This window comes from Martes martes (assembly GCF_963455335.1).
Source record: "Martes martes genome assembly, chromosome: 8".
Lineage (NCBI taxonomy): Eukaryota > Metazoa > Chordata > Mammalia > Carnivora > Mustelidae > Martes > Martes martes.
In genome coordinates this window covers 93,161,326-93,181,496 of record NC_137895.1, presented here as the reverse complement: position 1 = coordinate 93,181,496, position 20,171 = coordinate 93,161,326, and the positions used below count along the sequence as shown (strand labels likewise).

Sequence of the window (20,171 nt, the reverse complement as noted above, 5' to 3'; positions counted from 1 at the left end):
GAGTGAGTTCTCTGGGTAACTGGACCACTGTACGTCCTGTTTCTGGCACAAGAATGCCAAAATCTGCCTTACAGCTGTCCAGGAAACCTCAGTCCCCACCCATCTCTACCCCATTATCCAAAAGAGAAATAGGGCCATGTGTTGTTAATTTCAGTAACGAGGCCAGAACCAGTGAGCACACCACAGCGGAGAGCCTTCAAAGCACGCCATAGACAGCAACACATGAACCACATTTTCCAGACAGCTCAAAATTTGAGTCAACAGCTCCCAAGGAATCCATGTGGCAGAAGTAACGTATTGGGGAACATCCCAGGAGAGAAGCGCTGTCCAAGGCATCACAAAGTGTGCAGGGTCACAGAAGCATTAAGATCAACGGGGTTCAACATTTTAGGGTTACCATGATAGGTCTTGGCTGAAGGAAGCAGCAGCCCAACGGCTTACGTCTGTCCTCCCAGATACTGGTGGCCCCTTCAGTAAGGCCCCCCTGCTGTTTTCCCCAACCTGGCACAAGTCAGGCACAAAAAAAGCTAAACCCAGCACTACACAAACAAGGAAAAGACTCTACTCTTCTTTATTATATAGCAATTTTATTTAAAGCTTTACTCATTGAGTCTATCATTTCTTTATAAACACCAATGAAAAACAACTTCTGGGTTTGAAGAGGCTTAGGAAATAACTTCTTTTCGTAATGATGTCCAAAGCTGAGGAGAAACCTTTCCTCCAGCCAAGTCTCTGGAACCTATTCAGCTTCTGCTGCCTCTTCACCTTCTCCACATTCAAACCGCACGAAGTCCACGACAGACACCCCTTGAGGCTGCACATACTGTCCCAGCGTGATGGAGGGATCCAGCAAGTATGGCTGGGACAGCATCTTGGTTTCTGCCTCCCCCCCAGGCTCGTCATCCAAAGAGCCAACAGAGAGAGGGGCCATGCCCACCACATGCTGCCCCAGGCGGCGGCCCAGGTCCTCCAGGCCTGCTCTGCGCTCAGATGTCTCGCAGATGACCAAGGCCCCATACTTCCCCAGCACCAGGTTGTGGAGCGATGGGCTGTGCATTGCTCCATGGACATAAGAGCCAACGTAGAACCCAGCTGGCACCTTCACCCATGCGGCTCGTTTAAGAGTCATGTTTTCTCCCAGCTTCCCTATAAAAAAGAGAAAACAAGTAACACGCTTCTAGAACGTGACACCCGTGGCAGTTACCAAAATATGCATAGAAGTGGCCGAGTCTGGGAGACAGTCCTCTCTCCCCACATTTACACTATGAATATGGAGAGATACTATTTGCCATTTAAAGAGGAAAAGGTATGTGGGAGGAGAGGGTAGGGGTGGGAGAAATAAACCATTTATTATGGAACACCAACAACGTGCCACACTGGTACTTAAAAACATAGGCTATGGTGTCCCACAGACCCTGGACTCGGGTCTCAGTTCCGCCCCTTACCAGCTATATAACCTTATGCAAGTGACATAACCTCATTTATGAATTTATCAAGCCTTTGTTTCCTCCTCCACAACATGGAGATGACATCACTTAAAATAACCTGAAAGCAGAGTTCTTAGGAGACATAAATAAAGTAACAAACTTCATTACATGATCTAGCACAGAGCGGCACGCAAATGCTGGCTATCATTTTTTGATACCATTACTATGTTTGATGTAGGCTTAGAAAGCTCAAGCTACCGCCCAAGCTCACACAGCTACTACATGCCAAAGCTGGAAGCAAAGCCCGCATCTCACTCCAAAGCAATTAGGTGTTTTCTTTCCCTGAAATTACCATCCCTCCCGAAAATCACCCTAACTGACACAACTCTTCGTCATCCGTGATAGCAGGAAAAAGTCCACAACTAAAAGCCCCAGAAAACCCAAACCCCATACCATCAGATAGTTTCAACTTCCTCTCAGCAAAAATAAAATTTTCAGTTTTTGTTTTTTTTTAAGATTTTATTTATTTGAGAGGGAGAGGGAGCAAGAGCAGGGAAGGGGCAGAGAGAGAAGGAGGCTCCCCACTGAGCAGGGAGCCCGATGCAGGGCTCGATCCCAGCACCCTGGAATCGTGACCTGAGTGGAAGGAACTTAACCTACTGAGCCACCCAGTTGCCCCCAGCGTTGTTTTTAAGAATCAAATATAATTCCAGGTTTCCCTGTCTCCTCAGGATGCTATCCTCTCTAACATAAGTCCAAATAAGCTAAAGGGTAGGAAAGAGGTTAGGAGACCCCAAAAGGTCTAGGTAAATATCCCTGCATTAGCCATAGTTATATCTAAAAGTCTTGGGACGCCTGGGTGGCTCAGTTGGTTAAGTGGCTGCCTTCGGCTGGGGTCATGATCCCAGAGTCCTGGGATCGAGTCCCACATCAGGCTCCTTGCTCAGCGGGGAGCCGGCTTCTCCCTCGGCCTCTGCCTGCCTCTCTGTCTGCCTGTGCTCACTCTCTCTGACAAATTAAAAAAAAAAAAAAAAAAATCTTTAAAAGTCTTAATAAGGGAAGAAATCAAAAGAAATCTTAAAACAATTCAAAGCATTTGAACAGTAGTTAATTCTCAGAAATTGACAAGGCTGAAACACCCAGTTCTTCCAGAATTTCTTAATAAGTCCCATTCGCAGCTGTCTGCCTGGCTTCTCAGCCATGACTCACTAAAACATCATACATATTTCAAGATAACCTGATAAAAACAGAATTGATGCCTTGACTGGAAACAATGGATGAGCAGTAAATTCCCAGCAAGCTCCAACCCAGCCCTACTTCCCTCCTTCCATCAAGGACACGTAGGAAGAAAGCAAAATTCCCACTAGTTGTGGCACAATGATCCAGCTACGGTTCCTGTGCCCAGTGGTTCTGGAAGGAATAAACTTTCACAAATTCAGGATCAGATTTTTCCAAAGAAGAGCTCAAATTCCTACACATAATGCCCCCAAATATTCCTGGATCCCTTTATAAAGAAGGTGAGATGACTTCTGATGTAGTGTGTCTCCCACAGCGTATAGAAAGGTAGTCAACTGGAAGAAGTCAAAAGCCATCCCTGCCTAAAGACATGCTTCAGTCAGCCTGCAGAGTGAGAAAATGATATTAATTAGCTGCAAACATCTAAAAACTGAAATTTTTACACAGAAAGCTAAATTCTTTTGAAGGAATTTAAAAATTCTGACCACGCTGGGACCCCAAGGTAACAACTGGCTAGAGCCTGGTGGCAGTTTCCTTCACCAGTGTGAAAGTCTCAGGGAACCTACTGCTCACTAACGTCTAACGCACAACACAACCCACTTCTCACATTCATATTTCCTGACCCTTGTGGGCACATGAGCTTGCAATTCCCGATCAGGTGTGGAGGAATATCGAAGATACCAGGAGGTCCAGTTCATGATTTCCAGTTCCCACAATCCTTACAAATACTCACCAATTGCTAAGGCTAGCTGATCCTTGAGACAGCCTTCTCTCTCAGGCCCAGCCGGAAGTTCAGAAAGTTCAGAGGAATTCAAGAAGCCCTAAGTGCACACATACACAAAAAGAACAAATCTGTTCTGTACCACTTAAATTACAAAGAGACTAGGCAAAAATAGTGTGTTTCTCAAAAAATGATTTAAGACAACTAAGTATAAATGAATGTTTTGGGTCTTTTTTTTTTTAAAGATTTATTTATTTGAGAGAGAAAGAGCATTAGCGAGCAAGCCTGCACAAGGGAGGGGCAAAGGGAGAGGAAGAGACTCTCAAGCAGACTTCCTGCTGAGTGCAGAGCCCAACGCAGGGCTTGACCTCAGGAACCTGACATCATGACCTGAGCTGAAACCAAGAGTCAGACACTTAACCCACGGAGCCACCCAGGCGCCCCCTAAATGAATGTTTTCATTAAGCCAAAAATGTTACAAATTTATAAGAGTTCTATTTTTATCTTTTATTTTATTCTATCACTGTACCACCCCCAATTCTCTCTCAATCCCATCCTCTGGCCTAACTTCTTCAACTGTAGTTTCCAAGAAATCAAGAACAGTATTTTCAAACAATCATAAAATGTTAAAGCTAAAAGACTGGTTGGATAAACCACGGCACAGCCACATAATGGAAAAACTATGCAGCTGGGAAAAAGAAAAGATCTGCATGAGCTGCTACAAAGTATTTCCAGTATATTAATAATACAAAGTATTATTAAGTGAAAAAAAGCAAATTAAAAGAGTACATATCTAGGGGCAACTGCATCGGGCTCCACACTCAGTGAGGAGTCTGCTGGAGATTCTATTTCTCCCTTTGCCACTTGCCCCGTGCGTGCACACTCTCTCTCTCAAATAATAAATCCTTAAAAAAAAAAAAAAAAGAGTATGTGTGTGTGTGTGTGTGTATATATATATATATATATATTTTTTAAGATTTTATTTATTTATTTGACAGACAGAGATCACAAGTAGGCAGAGAGGCAGGCGGAGAGAGAGGAAGACAAACAGGCTCCCTGCTGAGCAGAGAGCCCAACATGGGGCTTGATCCCAGGACCCTGGGAACATGACCTGAGCTGAAGGCAGAGGCTTTAACCCACTGAGCCACCAGGTGCCCCAAGAGTATGTATATATTATACCATCATTTGTGTAAGAAAGATTTCTATAAATATGCTATTTTTGCAAAAAAGACTTAAAGGATACCCAAAACCAATGAAACTAGTTATCTACAGGAGTGGACAAGAATAAGGTAGAAAGGAGAGAAGGAGGAGTGAGACTTCTTTGTGTGTATGCGTGTGTGCATGTGTATTACAGCTTTAACTTTCAGAATCTTGTTAATGTTTTACATTTTTTTTTTAACTTATCTGACAGACAGAGATCACAAGTAGGCAGAGAGGCAGGCAGAGAGAGAGAGGGGGAAGCAGGCTCCCTGATGAGCAGAGAGCCCGATACGGGGCTCGATCCCAGGACCCTGGAATCATGACCTGAGCCGAAGGCAGAGGCTTTAACCCACTGAGCCACCCAGGCACCCCAATGTTTTACATATTTAAAAACAAAATTAGATTAACAAGAATCTGGGGGTAAAACCAAAACTAACTACACAGAAACATAAGACTCTAACTATATTTCAAATGAATACCGTAACTTCACAGAAGGGGGGAAAAAACTAATCCAAGTAACTTTGAATACAGTCCTTTGACCATGTAACTCCAATGTAAAGACAAAAACAACATCCAAGGAATCTTGAACTCCTTAATAGGTTTGTTATTTCCAGCAGTCAGGTATAGTCACTAAAACGATTTAGTGTGTATTGGAATGATGAGAAAATAAGTAAACACTGAAGTTGCTAAGAGCCAGTGTACTAACAGTGCAAGAAGGAAGATACAAAAATAGAATAGGGGAAGGAAAGGAAAAACCTGGGATGTAGGATTAGAACTGGAACACACACACACTTCCTGCATCTGTCTGCTGAAGGAACAGAGAAGTAGAATGCCAACTAATAAAACGAACACATGTAAAAGGAATTTTAAGAGATAGAAAAGTAACCATTATGTAACTATCAGCCATAACTGATAATTAACAGTCATAACTGAACCTGACAATAGTCACAGATGGATGCTAATACTTTCAGGTAAAAGTTTTTTGATGAACTGGACACTTACACAGTCTCAAAGAATCTCCCATACAGATTACTGGTTAATTACAAAGAGAAATAGAGTAACTTCACAGTGGAGAAACCTGGAAGATACTACCCTGACCAAGAAGAGACCAAAATTAACATCATCAGGGACAAGGGGGCGACTCAGTTGGTTGAGCATCCAACTTTTTTTTTTTTTTAAAGATTTATTTATTTATTTATTTATTTATTTGACAGAGAGAGGGAACACAAGCAGGGGGTTTGGGAGAGGGAGAAGCAGGCTTCCCGCTGAGCTGGGAGCCCGATGCGGGCCTTGATCCCAGGACCCTGGGATCATGACCCAAGCCAAAGGCAGACGTTTATCGCCTGAGTCACCCAGACGCCCCTAGTATCCAACTCTTAATTTCAGCTCAGGTAATGATCACAGGGCTGTGGGATCGAGTCCCAGGTCGGGCTACTCGCTCAGTGGAGTCTGCTTGCTTGAGATTCCTTCTCTCCTTCTCCCTCTGCCCCTCCCCTGCTCGCTCCGGCACAAGCTCACTCTCACTCTCCCTCTAAAATAAATAAATAATAAAATCTTAAAAACTTAGTACCATCGGTGTTGCCTGGGTAGCTCAAGGGGTCAAGTGTCTGCCTATGGCTCAGGTTGTGATCACGTCGTCCTGGAATCAAGCCCCGCATTGGGCTCCCTGCTCAGTGGGGAGCCTGCTTCTCCCTCTTCCTCTGTCCCTCCCCCTCCTTGTGTGCTCTCACTCTCCCTCTCAAATAAATAAAATCTTAAAAAATAATAAAAAAATTAAAATTAACATCATTAGTAATGAGACCAATGGTCATCACATACCTCCTGATGCACCATCCTGGGAAATATACAGGATAATTTATTTAATATTCATGCTAAAAACCCAAACTCTAACTATGATAAAATATAGACAAACCCAAATTAAAGGACTTTCTACAATACTGTTCTCTACTCTTCAAAAATGTCAGTGTGGGGGGTGCCTGAGTGGCTCAGTGGGTTAAAGCCTCTGCCTTCAGCTCAGGTCATGTTCCCAGGGTCCTGGGATCGAGCCCTGCATTGGGCTCTCTGCTCAGCAGGGAGCCTGCTTCCCTTCCTCTCTCTCTGCCTGCTTCCCTGCCTACTTGTGATCTCTGTCTGTCAAATAAATAAATAAAATCTTTAAAAAAAAAGGAGCTTATTGGGAAAAAAAAATGTCAGTGTGGGGCACCTGACTGACACAGTCAGGAGAGCATGTAACTCTTCATCTTGGGGCTGTATGTTCAAGTCCCACCTTGGGTATGGAGATTACTTAAAAATAAAATCTTAAAAAAAAAGGCCATTGTAATGAAAGACAAAGAAAGGCTGTGAAACAAAGAAAGGACACTAAACAAACACGACAACTAATTACAACACATGATACCAGACTGGATCCTGGATCAGAAGAAAAAGTGCTAGCTGGCAAAATATGAATATATGCCCCATATTATATAAATAAAAAAATTGTATCAGTGTTAAAATTCTTTATTGTGACTATTGTACTGTGGTTACATAGGAGAATGTCATTTTTAGGAAATAACCTATTCAAGGGAAAAACAGTCCTGATGTCTGCAACATACTTGCAAAAAATTTCTTTAAACAGTGATGGGACACCTGGCTAGCTCAGTTGGTTGAGCATGCAACTCTTTTCTTTTTTTTTTTTTTAATTTATTTATTTGATAGAGACACAGTGAGAGATGGAACACAAGCATGGGGAGTGGGAGAGGGAGAAGCAGGCTTCCCACTGAGCAAGGAGCCTGACACAGGGCTCGATCCCAGGACCCTAGGATCATGACCTGAGCTGAAGGCAGACACTTAACGACTGAGCCACCCAGGCATCCCTTGAGCATGCAACTCTTGATCTTGGTGTTCTGAATTCCAGCCTCACATTGGGGTGCAGAGGTTACTTAAAATTAAAATAAAATGAAAGAGTGATGATAACAATAAGTATATAAAAAGTAATACAACAAATATGCCAAAATGTTAACAAATGGTGAATCTAGATAAAAGTACAATGTAGCTAATATTCCAGAACACTGGCAACTTTTCCGTAAGTTTGAATTTTTTTCAAAATAAAAGTTAAAAAAAAATTAAAGGCCAAAAGGGAAAAAAATAAATGAAGCTAAAATGAACCAATATTTCTTGTTACAGATAATGAAACAGGGACAAAATAAGTGAATAGCTCAGGGTTACAGACTTACAGGCAGTCAAGATTGAACTTCTAGGTGTCTCTATGTTGACTAATTGAACATAATAAAAAAAATTAAATTTAAATTTAAAATTTAAAAAAAAAAAAGAAGAACTGGGTGTGCCTGGCAGGCTCAGTTGGTAGAACATGCAACTCTTTAATCTTGGGGTCATGAGTTCAAGCCCGCCTTGGGAGCAAAGTTTACTTAAAAAAGAAAGAAAAAAAAAGATTAGAACTTCTAGTTTAAGTAGCTCATCTTTGAACATTTACCACAAGCTCTCAAGAGAAGGATACATAGGAGAAAAAAGGTAGTATAAACACACATAAAAAAATGAGTAGTTGGTTCGTTTTTGCCTTGACCTTAAGGATGAACCAAAGGCAGACAAATATAATTCCATCCTGCTTCTCCTATGGACAAGAATATGCTTGTTTTCCTAAACTGTGCCTTCTCCAATATCTGTATTTACAAATCCCTTCCTTAAAAAAGAAAGAGAAAAAGAGAGAAAGAGAAAGAAAGAGAGAAAGAAAGAAAGAAGAAATCCTTTCCTCAGGCTGTTCTAAATTTCTGAATACAAAGAAACGTTCACCTGATTAGGGTGCCTGGGTGGCTCAGTCGGTTAAGTTTCTGGCTCTTGATTTCAGCTCAAGTCTTACTGTGGGATGGAACCCTGCACCCAGCCGTACGTACCCCCATCCCCCACCCCGGGGGAGCCTGGAGCCCTCCATAGGGCTCCACCCTCGGCAGGGAGTCTGCTTGGGATTTTCTTCTGCTCCTCGTCCCACCCCCTCCAATTCGGGCTCCCACTCTCACTCTCTCTCACCCTCTCTCTCTCTCTTAAAGAATAGGTAGGTCTTTTTAAAAAGAAAGAAAGAAAAAGAAAAGAAAGAAAGAAAAGAAAGAAAGGAAAGAAAGAAAGAAGAAAAGAAAAGAACAGAAAAGAGAAAAGTGGGGCACCTGGGTGGCTCAGATGGTTAAGCATCTGCCTTTGGCTCAGGTCATGATCCCAGGGTCCGGGGATCGAGCCCCACATCGGGCTCCTTGATCAGCAAGGAGTCTGCTTCTCTGTCTCCCTCTGCCTCTCTCCCTGCTCGTGCTCTCTCTGTATCGCTCTGTATCAAATGATTTAAAAAAAAAAATCTTTAAAGAAAAAAAGCTTCACCTGATTTGAAGGACTCTACCTCACTGGCATTCATTCATTCATTCAACATTTAATGAGCCCCAACCAAATGCTGGGCCCACTCCTCTTTCACCAAAGACACAGTAGTGAAAAGACAAATTCTCTGCCTCATGAAACTCACATTCTATTGGGGAAGGCAATCAATATATAAATAAATAAAAATATAATAAATACATAGTATTACAACAAAACTTTTTCAATGAAGCAAAATAAGGGGCTAGAACAACAGGAAGGATGTTTCTCTCCAAAGAGATAACATTTAAGCAAGGACATGAAGTAAGGGAGTGAGCCATGAGGATGTCTGAAAAACAGGGAACAGCAAAGACCCTAAGAAAGGAGTGCGTCCGAGTGCCTGGGTGGCTCGGTCGGTTAAGCCTCTGACTTCGGCTCAGGTCATGATCCCAGAGTCCTGGGATCAGGCCCCTTATCAGGTTCTCTGCTCCAAGGAACACCTGCTTCTCCCTCTTCCTCTGACTGCTGCTTCCCCTGCTTGTGTGCTCGCGCTGTCAAATAAATAAAATCTTTAAAAATAAAAATTAAAAAAAAAGAAAGGGGTGTGTGTGTAAATCCAGCATATTGACAGATAATCCCAAAACTCACTTTACTGTACGTGGAAAGTTGATCCTTTAGGTTCTGACAATGCAACAGGGTTCCCAGGGCAACTTGCTGGACCAACTGTTGAAATTTCAAATTTCTGGAAACAAAATCTGTCTCACAGTTTACCTGGTGGAAACAAATTGATGTTGTTTATAGGCTGTTTATGGACAGTTTGCAAAAGTGCCATAAAGTTGGAGAGTAAACCAAGGTACTGCAGAACAAGCTGCAGATTCAACAAAACAGAAATAAAAGACCCTAGAATTTTAAGGCTGCAGTTCCTCTCCTAGCTTGAGGCCAGAAACTGAATAAAGTGATTCTTGCTCCACCAATGAGTTGGCAGTGACCTGCACTTTCAAAAGATGGTTCCATAATGTCCCCGAAAGGACTCACTACAAGTTCACCACTTGCCTATGGCTGCAGGCCATGAACACCTAATTCTCCAGGCTCCTCCAACACCAAGCCACTTTTGCTATCAGCATGCTTATCTCCTTTTCTCACTCTAAACTAACCCACACCTGATTCTTCACCAGTTGAGGCCCCTAAACCTCCTCTAAAACAGCTACATGCTATCCATCAACTAATATAATTCCTAGCTTTAAAATCTCTTCCAGGAAACAATCAGTGGCAAGTTATAAGGCCATATGAGACTCACATGTAGAAGCATAGGTTTGTTCCACCATCTCAAAGTAGAGTATTCCTATGAAACCTTTTGTTGGCCGAAATGGCATAAAGCGAAAAATCAATTACCATTCATTTAGATGGATGTGGGTGCACAAAATAAATCGACCTAAAATACAGATGCTCACAAAGTTCAAAGATATGGCAGCTTGATGTTGAGTGTAGTTTGGGCAGGGAGTAGTTTGGGGGCACAACTCTTGCTGCTAGGGTGCCCCTGCCTCTAAAGCAACTCAGGGCAAAACCAACAGGGAATGCTATTTTCACTTTTTGCCTTTTGTTTCATAAAAGTGAAAGTACTCTTTGAATTTCTTTTGGTTAACCAAAAACAAAACAGGTACAAATGTCGGTCTTTTGTAAATATAAAGTGTGTAACTCAAACTTTCGAAAAGTGCGGGATATCTGTAATCTTTTTGACTTCAAGGCCTTTATTCGTCAACATACCTGTGCATTTCTATACTTAAGTGAATTCATAACTGTGGTCTCACCAGTTTAATTTCAACAACCTTTTGTGGTTCTCAAACACCTCTTCTTTCCACCCAAGGGGCAGCTGTTCCTGGTTATCTGGAATTCTGACAACTCACCTCTACTAACACAGTTGTGTTTCCTTCCTGAAGTAGCCCAATCAGACCTTCTTTGGTCTTCCTGCCATGGAGTTTGGCAGCTCTGCTCCAGCCTTCCTTCTGGGCCTGTTTGTGGAGCCAGCTCTCTGCCTACAAATTAAAAATACAGCAGATGACAAAGTCAAAGAATTTAGAACTGAACGGAGCTCTAAAATATGTTCAGGTTCCCTGATTCTTTCTGCTTCTCTTCAGTCCTATAATGGAAACTCAAGCAATCTATCGTTTGCTGGCAGCCTACCACTGAATGCCAAATACCAGGCATTGTGCCTGGTGCTTTGGATAAATTTCATCTTCACAACAACCCCATGAAGCAGAGAGTAGTATTTCTATTATACAGACAAGAACAATTCAACTCTGAAAGAGTAAGGTGTCCTAGATCACAGGGTTAGTGTAAGGGCACCACAGTTTGAGTCCTGATGAGTCTCATTCCCAAAGCCCACACGAGCCCTTTGGGCTCCAAGCAGCAGGAAAACAGCATAGCAGTGTGCTTGGAATAGAGTTTGCTAACCATGGGATGCTGAATTAACGGCTTCCGGAGTCAAAACACGGTCAAAGGGCGAGGTTGTCATTTAAGTCAGAATCCTATCCAGACTTCTGCAGTTATGGGTCCCTGGGCAGCAGGTCTGATTCACTGCTCCCCAGCAGCAACTCCCTGAGAGACTGAGTTCGAGCCCTAGTATCCCGCCCCACTCCCCTCGCCCTCCTCTCCCACACCTGTTTGAGATCCCCGCGACAAGTCTCCAGAGCTTTCTTGCAGTTTACAAAGGAGTAGCCTGTTTTTCGCCGCAGCTTCATGAGAAGCTCCTTGCTGGAGGCCGCAGAAGAGAGCCAGGGCCCAGTGTGAAATTTGTGCCACGGCTGAAGCGACTGAAGCCGAAGGGGTCCCGCCTGCAGAGGTAAGAAGAAAGGGATGAGAAGCAGGAAGCAGCCAGGAACTCCGGGGGGTGGAGAGCACGTCGGTGGGAATGCCACCTTAGGAGGCCACCTTAGGAGACACCTCCTCCGGGAGTGGGGGAAGGCAGCCAACTGGGGACTGGACCCCACAGAAAAAATGAGGTCGGGGGCGTGGGGGGGGGGAGGATGGAGTCGAACGGGGAACGGAAGGAAACACTGCGTTCCGAGCGCTCGGGAGATCTGCAAGGAAGGCGGGACGGCGGGAGGGCCCAGACCCCTCACCGGGCAGCTCCCGGCCCGCGCGACCAGGTAGAGGCTCAACGACCGCAGTAGCGACATCTCTCTGGCCCCAGAGTACCCTGCCGTCGTCCGGCGCACCGGTGAGGCCACTAGCCTACGGCGCGGCGGCAGGGCCAAATCTCTTCAGCGCCAAGCGCCGAGCGAGGACTGCGCCACCTGCTGGCCGGGGTGGGCACACTCGCCGCTTCTACCTTGCTTTTGGAGACTATTTCACAAGGGATTTATCCCCCCTCACCTCCCCACTCCCACCATAGATAAAATAACAGAAACCATGGGACAAAGTTGTCGCAAAATAACAATTCAAGACATGTGGCAACATTTTATGTTTCTTTATTTCCGTTCATCTTTCTTAGTCATCCATTTAGGACTCACGACAAACTTGTGAGGTAGGTGGGTGGGTTCAGAAATTTGGCCAAGGGCACCTGGGGAGGTAAGAGTGGAGTCCTTTCAACAAACCCTGTAAATATTTGTTGAATGAGCAAAGTCTTTATTGGACATCTACTGTATGCTGGGAGCTGTGCTAGACTTCAGGGAATTAGAGAAGAGTAAAACCACAGCCCTACCCTCCAAGATAATCTAATGGTGAGAAAATAGGGAACAGGCAAGTGACCACGTAAGATCACGTAAGTCCCATAAGATGAACAAACAGTGAAAGGGTCTCCAGGGAGAAAGAAATCACACCCAAACAGGAGGCTCTGTAAAAGTTTTTTTCAGGAAAGAGGTGAAGAGTAATAAAGATTTTGACAAGTAGACATAGCCCTTCCAGGCAGAGAATCACCAAAAAGAATGAAGAAAACAAGGAATTTAGGTGTGGAAATAGGGAACAAAGAGTAGACATTTGGAATTTGTCCAGGGGTTGCAATACACATAGGAAACCAGTTGAAAATGAAAAAGAAGAGTAATTTGGGATCACACAGGATGGACTGAGTACCAAGCCAAGGAGCGTACTCTTGCTGTAGGCATCCGAAGCTAATCAGAGCTGATGTGGGAAGATCAAGAGAGTTTGATAAGTGGCTTGAATGGGAGGGAATGGAGGCCAGGAATCCAGAGGAGGTGATATGTGGCCCAAGGAGTAAAAGAGAGCCCCAAGCAGAGGTAGCTCAGTGGGAAGAGAAAAGAGGGGAAGACAAAACACATTAGCAAGGAAGGACCAACAGGGCTTGGAAACCTGAAGAAAACTCAAAGATGAGAAGAACCTAGTACTTAGTGATCCCGGTTCCAGCTCCAAAAAGGATGAAGAAGCCATAGTCCACATGACAGCTTGCTGCCTATGTGCCCAGCTTCAGGGCAGGAAGGATTTGACCCAGTTAGGGCCATGGTCCCACCAGACTCTATCTCCAGAAGCAAGAAGTGGGTGGTCTGAGGTTCATTCCTTCCTAGCCCCCCAGCAAAAGCCTGAATTCTTTGGATGCAGAGATGATCTTCTTTCCCTTTAAAAAAAAAAAATTCCATTCAAATCTGGCAGGGAAAAGAGTCCATTCTGTATTAAAAAAAAAAAAAAATACAACACAGCAGGACTGGAAGGGTTCAGGAACAATCTCTCTGCAACCACTGTTCTCACCACCCATTTGTCTCCCCTATCCCTAAAAATCTTCGTTTCATCCTCTGGGAACAGGAACTGGGAACTTCCTTTGTGCTCTAACCCAGCGCTATCAGGGCTCTAAGATTCCTAGCAAGCAGGCACCTCCCTGCACCAGCCCAAGAGTATCTGGGGGAACAAAGAGGGAAGGAGGAAAGAGAGAGGCAAAGGAAACCCATACTTCTCTTCCTCGTGTTTATGGCTTTGGAGATTCGGCAGTTCTTTTCTTAGGACAAGGGGTTCAGAGGAGCAGAAGGGTGTTGTCAAGCAGGTCTTGGTTCCCTGTGCCTGGCTCTATAGATGTTGACATTCTCATCCTCATCCCGCTGGGCCAGCTCCAGTTGGAAGTGCTGGGGCAGGAGGTGCTGAAAGAAGCTCTCTGTCCCGTGCTCCTCTCTCATCTTGGAGGCCAGATAGATGGTGCCATGGGGCCCGCATAGGTGTTGGAGGGTGCCCAGCAGCAGTGGGAAGGTGGGCTCCAGGTACACGATATCAGCCCCCAGCACCAGGTCATAGTCTCCAGGGAAAACATGCTGGTCAATCCCCCAGGACAAGGCGCGGACCTGGGCCTGACCTCCAGCCGGCACATTGGCCTGGACGTTGGCCTGGATCTGCTCTAGGGCCAGGGGCAGGTCAGTGATGGTAACATTCCCCCCTGAGAGAGAGTAAGGAGGAGAAATGCAAGTCAGACAGACCAACCGAGGGGTCTCGGCTCCTACCCAAAAGGTCCAGAGACCACAGGGCCTAGAGAACAGTGTCTTGCCAGCCCAGAGTGCACACTTGGGCTTTTAGTTACCCTAACCTCCATCTCACCTGCTGCTGTCCTCATTGCTTTATGTTCTACAACATCAACGTTGTCTTTGAGCTGATCTTCAACCGCTCTGTCCAACACACAACCGCTGGGTATCACCAGAAGCCTGGGCAGGACCGAGCTGGAGAAGGGCTATGTATGCATCCAGCCCCTACTGACCCACACCAAACTTCATGGGTCTGGAAAGCTTCCCAGAAGACATGGCCTCAGCAAGCCCCAAAGGACAAGCAGGAGTTAGTTAGGTGGAGCTTTCCAGGCAGAGAACAGAGAGTACAAAGGCCTGGGGGCGAGAGCATGGCAGGTTCAAGGAAGGCTGAACCTTAGGGGATATGGAAGGAAAGAGAGAAGTATCAAGACTGGAGAATAATGATGACATGCTAAGAGACTCAGGTTTGATTCTGAGGGGGGTAGGTTTTATAGGTAGAAGCAGAGGGTGAGGATAATCAGATTAGCACCTCAGAAAGCTTCATTCATGCAAGAAATACATGTACTGAGCCCCTACTAAGTTCTGGCAGCACGGTGGTGAGCAAGACAAAACCTCAGCCTTCCTTCAGTGTTGTTAGAGAGGTAGAGACACACGAGGTACTGCAAAACAGACCCTGATCATGACGACTGTTACAAACACAGGAAAAATTCATCCATTCATTCATATTTATTTTGTGCCTCTATGCCAGGTGTTGAGAATACAGCAGTGAACCAATCAGACAAGAATCCCTCCCCTCAGAGGGATTATCTAGCGGCAAAAAATGGACAACAAACAAAACAAATCAAAGAAAATACACTGCACACCAGATGCTATGGTGAAGCATTAAGCAGAGAAGGGGGATAAGAATTGCTTCAGGGATGGGGCGGGGCATGTAATTTTAAATTGAGTGGCTAGGAAATGGCTCGCTCAACAGATGATGTTTGGGCAAAGACCTGAAGGAAATGATGGAGCAAACCACGTGGACCTCTCAGGCTAAATGTACCAAATAAGGGACTAACACGTGCCGAGACCTTGGGGCAGGAGTGTGTCAGTAAGTCTGAGAAAGAGCAGGAAGGCCAGTGGCTGGAGCAGAGTCTGCTAGAGATGCTCTCTCTCCCTCTCCCTCTGCCCCTCCCCATGCTCTCTTAAATACATAACTAAATAAATAAATATCTTTAAAATAAACACATGAATAAAGGATCACTCTGACTGCTGTGATGAGAAAGGATGGCCGGGGGACAAATTCAGAAGTGAAGAGACCAGTTAGGAGGCAGCTAACCCAGCTGAGAGGTGATGCTCGTTTGAACCAGGGTGGTAGCCACATCTGAGAAATGGTCAGATCCTGAATGATTCTGAAGGTACAGTCAGCAGGATGTGCTGAGAGGCTGGACATGAAATACTAGAGAGAGGGGATGTTTGAGCTGACTGACTAGAAGACCGAACTGCTATTTACTAAAAGGAAGAAGGCTATAGGAGGAGCAGGACTGGAGAGGAAGATCATGAGTTCCCGTCTATGTGTGAGGTGCCCACCAGACAACCACACGAAGATGTCGGGTGGGTAGGATGTTCCACAAACAAATCTGGAGATGGAAATGGGAGTTACAGAGTCATGAGCATAGAAATGGGATTTAAAGCCATGAGGTGATGGGATTGCTTGGGAGTGGGGTGTATAGACAGAAAAGCGAAGGGGTTGGGGCACCGGGGTGGCTCAGTCCGTTAAGCGTCTGCCTTTGGCTCGGGTTGTGATCTCAGGGTCCTGGGATGAGCCCTGCATCGGGGTCCCTGCTTGACGGGAAGCTTACTTCTTCCTCTCCCACTCCCCCTGCTTGTGTTCCCTCTCTCACTGTGTCTCTCTCTGTCAAATAATAAATAAGATCTTTAAAAATTAAAAAAAAAAAAAAAAGAAAAAGGAAAAAAAAAGAAAAGGGAAGGGGTCAAAGGACAACTCCAGGGTAAGTGGGGTGGGCAGAAAGCAGAAGTGCGGTACCCTGGAAATGAAAGGAAGCATTTCAAGGAGGAGGGAGAGTCAAATGCTGCAAAGTCAAGTCAAGTGGGCTCATAACCAACTCCTGTACTTACCAACATGGAGTTGGAAATGAAGCTCACCACCTTTGACTGCTGCAAATAAGGGCAGAAACATGGAATGGATTGAGGGAAAAGTAAGACAGGTACTACAGATGAAGAAGATTAACTCTTTTGAGGAGTTTTGTTATAAAGTAGAACAGAAAAATGGGGTGGTAACTAAAAGAATATGTAGGACCAACAGTTTTTTTTCTAAGAGAAAATATGGCATATTTATAGATGTAATAGGGGTGTGTGGGGGTGTATAGAATGTTCCAGAGAAAAGGAAAAACTGGTAATGGAGGGGGGACTGGGGATGGGGAGGAGGTTTGCTGGAACAATGTCTTTGAGTAGATAGAAAGTTCGGGGTCCTGTTGACAAATGGAGAGCTTGGGAGCACAGTGTGTTTATCGACGGTAACAGGAGAGAGAGCAGCACTTAAAACAGACACAGTTAGGTGAGTAGACATTGTGACAGGAACGTGGAAAATTTTCTATAACAAAATAGAAGCAATCAGAAGAGATGGGCAACAAAGCCATCAGCTAAGGGTGAAGATCGGGAGGAGGCAAGTAGAGGTTTGAAGGGAAAGAAGGTAAAACGAATGTTTGGGAGAACAGAAGAACACGTGCACTGCTAGTAACAGACTAGCTGGGCAGCACTTAAGTTTAGTAATGACAAATTCAAAACAAAACCAGTCAGCACAGTTGTGTATATACTAGGAGGCCTAAGCTAGCCTGGAGATGGGGATACCAAAGAGGCTTTCCCTTGGAAGTGATGTTTGAGCTGAGCACTGAAGGATGCATCTGAATAAACCAGGTGGTTCAAGGATTCCAGGCGTACAGTACAGTCTGTATGAAGGCTCCACGGATGAGAACATCAAGATAGACATGAGGCACTGAGAGAAGGGTAACTGACAGCATGAGGAGCACAAGAAGGGAGGGAGAAGCACAGAAAGAGGCCAGAGAGGGAGGTGGGACCTTGGAAGCCATGCCAAAGGTATTGGTTTGATCTTGAAAGAACAAGAACTCATTGAAAGACGGGAGTGAGAGGTGATTACAGGTGCATCTTGAAAAGATCACTCTGCTGGGTAGAGTGGGCAGAGGTCTGGGTGGAGGCAAGGAGTCAAAGCAGGAAGACGAGTTGGCCTAAATGCAGCAGGGCAGTCAAGTGCCCATGGTGGCATGGACTGGGGAGCCATCAATGTCTATGGGAAAACGTGAGATTTGAGAGATTTTTAGAAGATAAAATCAGTAGGACTTGAGTAATGGCTATGGGGGTGAGAAAAAGGGACATGTCAAAGGTGATACCTAGGTTTCCCATTGGGTAGATGATGCTTTGGTTCACTGAGATGGGGACACCTGAAGGAGAAACAGCCTGGGTACAGGAAGAACACAATCTACTTGCGGCATGCTTACCTTCCCATGGGAAAGCTTGAAGACACTTGCAAAAACCCAGGGAAGAAACAACAGTGGCCTGAACTGGAGATGGTAGGAAGAGGAGCAGACAAGTGAGGAACTATTAAGGACCTATGACCCACAGGTTTGACTGACTGCCGAGATGTGAGCAGGAGAGAGCAAGGGACAAGATGACCCCTAGATTTCTTACTTGGCAGCTGGTCGGGGGCAAAGGAGGAGAACCCAGGCTTGGAGCAAGTGGAAGCAGGTGTTCCCATCCATATTACACGCTCTTCTCCCATTTTAGCATAACTGTATACCTCTCCTCTGCTCTTCCTTCATGGAAAATTGCTTTTAACACTCCCTTGGTTTTGTGAGCCTGCTGTGTTCGCACTGTTCACCTGCTCACTTCACAGTGCTTCTCTTTGAATTCCCAGGGATCAAGGGACACATAGCCAGAGCACGTCCACTGGCTCTGTGCATACATCACCATAATTCCAGTACCATAACATCTGCCCCCACCTTCCCCCACTAGACCATAAGCTCCTCAGGAACAGGAGAGCTGTCTCACTCACTGTTATATCCCAGTACCTGGCATGATAGAAGGCTCCAAACTGATATTGACTGAATGAACACAAGAATGAATGCCTGTCTCTGGGAAGACTTCCCTGAATGTGACCTAGTTGTGTTCCCAAGAACAAAGACATTTGCATTACTAGAGAGATGACATCATAAGTGTTTTAAATGAGTGTTTTGGGTGTGAGGTTTTGCCTGCCCATTAGATTATAAACTGAGGAGCTGTTTCCTTTGTAGTTTTGGATCCTTGGGAAAAAAAAAGTGAAGCAAAATTTTCCTTACCTTTTCCTTCCCGAAGTCTGCGGTGCCTAATTCCTACCCCCCACTTCCCCCACAAAAAACACCCTAACCCTCAAGAATTCACGCTTATTTCTCCCAAGCAGTCAAAACTCTAAAAAACCTAATATCTATTCATACTAGAATTATAAAGCCCTCCTCGGGTTTAATACAAGCAGATTGCTCCCCCTACAGAATGCCCCCAAAGATGCATTTTGACAAAATACCATGTCAAAGCAAAGGCGGTTTTAAGTGACGGTATTATTCATGAAATCACAAAGAACAAAAAGGTAGAAAAAACTCCTACTCCTTCTAAGGCCTGCCCGGTTTTTATTACCTGCCCCCAAATCAACCACCCTGGGTGTTTTCTCTGGCACACAGAAAGAGATGCGCGCGCGCGCGCGCGCGCACACACACACACACACACACACCGTTTGTTAAAAAGAGACCGGTCGGGTCGCAAATCACTCCCCTCCGAAGAATCCAGGGAGTGACAAATTTCTCCACCACCCAGTCCCCACCCCCACTCACTCCTATCACAAAGCTCACGCACCCTGCAGCGCGGCCAAGATTCCCACGATGCCCGTCCCTGCGCCTAGTTCGATCACTTTCTTGCCTCGGAAATCCACATTTTGACTTTCAAAATAGTTGCACAGGCTCAGAGCCTACGGGGGGAAAGGGGGAGAGAGAAAGAAAAAGACTGTCGCGTGGATGGTTCCATATGGCAGAGGGAGAGTCTAGGGTCCGGACCTCCCGGGGGCCCTTGCCCAGAGCCGCCCACTCCTCACCGCGTCCCACACGCGCGCCGCCACCCCGAGGCGGGACCCGAAGTTCTGTGTGATGCTCAGCACGTGCCCACAGAAATAGAACCGGCTCTTCTCCGAGTACGAGTCCGCGAAAAGCCCGACTTCCCGCGGGAACACGTATTCGGACTCTGATTCACGATCTGGGCAGGGGTCGGCCATCCGGATGAGAGCGCACACGGAACCCCCGGCCAGCGCTGGTATCCCGGATCTGGGACCGGAGGAGGGTGAGGGGCCGCGGGTCGCCTGGGCTTCTCCGTGGCACCGAGCCCCGCCTCCCCGAGTTTGCCCTCCTCCCTCCAGTTTGACTTCCTGGAGATGGGATGAGAAGCTGCCCCTCCCGCTCGGGTCCCCAGCGCACACCCGACGGGGCTCACATCGGACCTCGCGGGGCAGACCGGAAAGACACGTCTGAGACGCGGGGAGAGGGGAGAGGAGTGAGGATTTTACTGTAGGAAGGGGGAGTCCTGGGACTCCTCTCACCTGCGGGATGCACAGGTGGCTGCAACTAGGAAAGTAACCCAGACCAAGCAGAAGCGGGCTAACGAAAGGGGTAGGGTGCCAGGACTGGCTTTGCCATTCCAGCTGGAGACCCACGCCGCGAACGCCCCCCCAGCTCCGGCCGCTGCCCACCCTCGCCGCGCAGGTCCGCGGAG

The 20,171-nt window shown here is 45.9% G+C and overlaps 1 protein-coding gene across 3 annotated transcripts; it reads right to left on the bottom strand.

Annotated features, from left to right (window-relative positions):
* Positions 1-552: 552 nt before the first annotated feature.
* EEF1AKMT3 (EEF1A lysine methyltransferase 3) lies at positions 553-19,834 on the bottom strand. 3 transcript variants are annotated; one of them, XM_080811533.1, is made up of 6 exons: positions 12,033-12,145; positions 11,571-11,744; positions 10,818-10,946; positions 9,562-9,684; positions 3,397-3,484; positions 553-1,146 (listed from the first exon to the last, which is right to left on the bottom strand). In XM_080811533.1, the coding sequence occupies exons 1-6, from the start codon at positions 12,087-12,089 to the stop codon at positions 740-742; spliced, it is 978 nt and encodes a 325-aa protein (XP_080667659.1). In that variant the 5' UTR covers positions 12,090-12,145; the 3' UTR covers positions 553-739. The 3 variants fall into 3 exon arrangements, with proteins under 3 accessions (XP_080667659.1, XP_080667661.1, XP_080667660.1); XM_080811535.1 differs by lacking the exon at positions 12,033-12,145 and adding an exon at positions 19,501-19,834 and having other exon boundaries at positions 559-1,146; XM_080811534.1 differs by lacking the exons at positions 553-1,146; positions 3,397-3,484; positions 9,562-9,684; ... (1 more) ...; positions 11,571-11,744; positions 12,033-12,145 and adding exons at positions 12,360-14,284; positions 19,266-19,377; positions 19,501-19,834.
* Between the last annotated feature and the right edge of the window lie 337 nt (positions 19,835-20,171).

What these genes read in the sequence shown, in the direction of transcription:
- EEF1AKMT3 (XM_080811535.1), bottom strand. Translation starts at nt 19,677, where the DNA reads ATGGCCGACCCCTGCCCAGATCGTGAATCAGAGTCCGAATACGTGTTC. An exon ending in GTCGCGGGGATCTCAAACAG is followed by an intron (nt 10,947 to 11,570) that starts GTGTGGGAGAGG and finishes TTTAATTTGTAG; the next exon opens with GCAGAGAGCTGGCTCCACAA. An exon ending in AACTTTCCACGTACAGTAAA is followed by an intron (nt 3,485 to 9,561) that starts GTGAGTTTTGGG and finishes GTGTGCACTTAG; the next exon opens with GGCTTCTTGAATTCCTCTGA.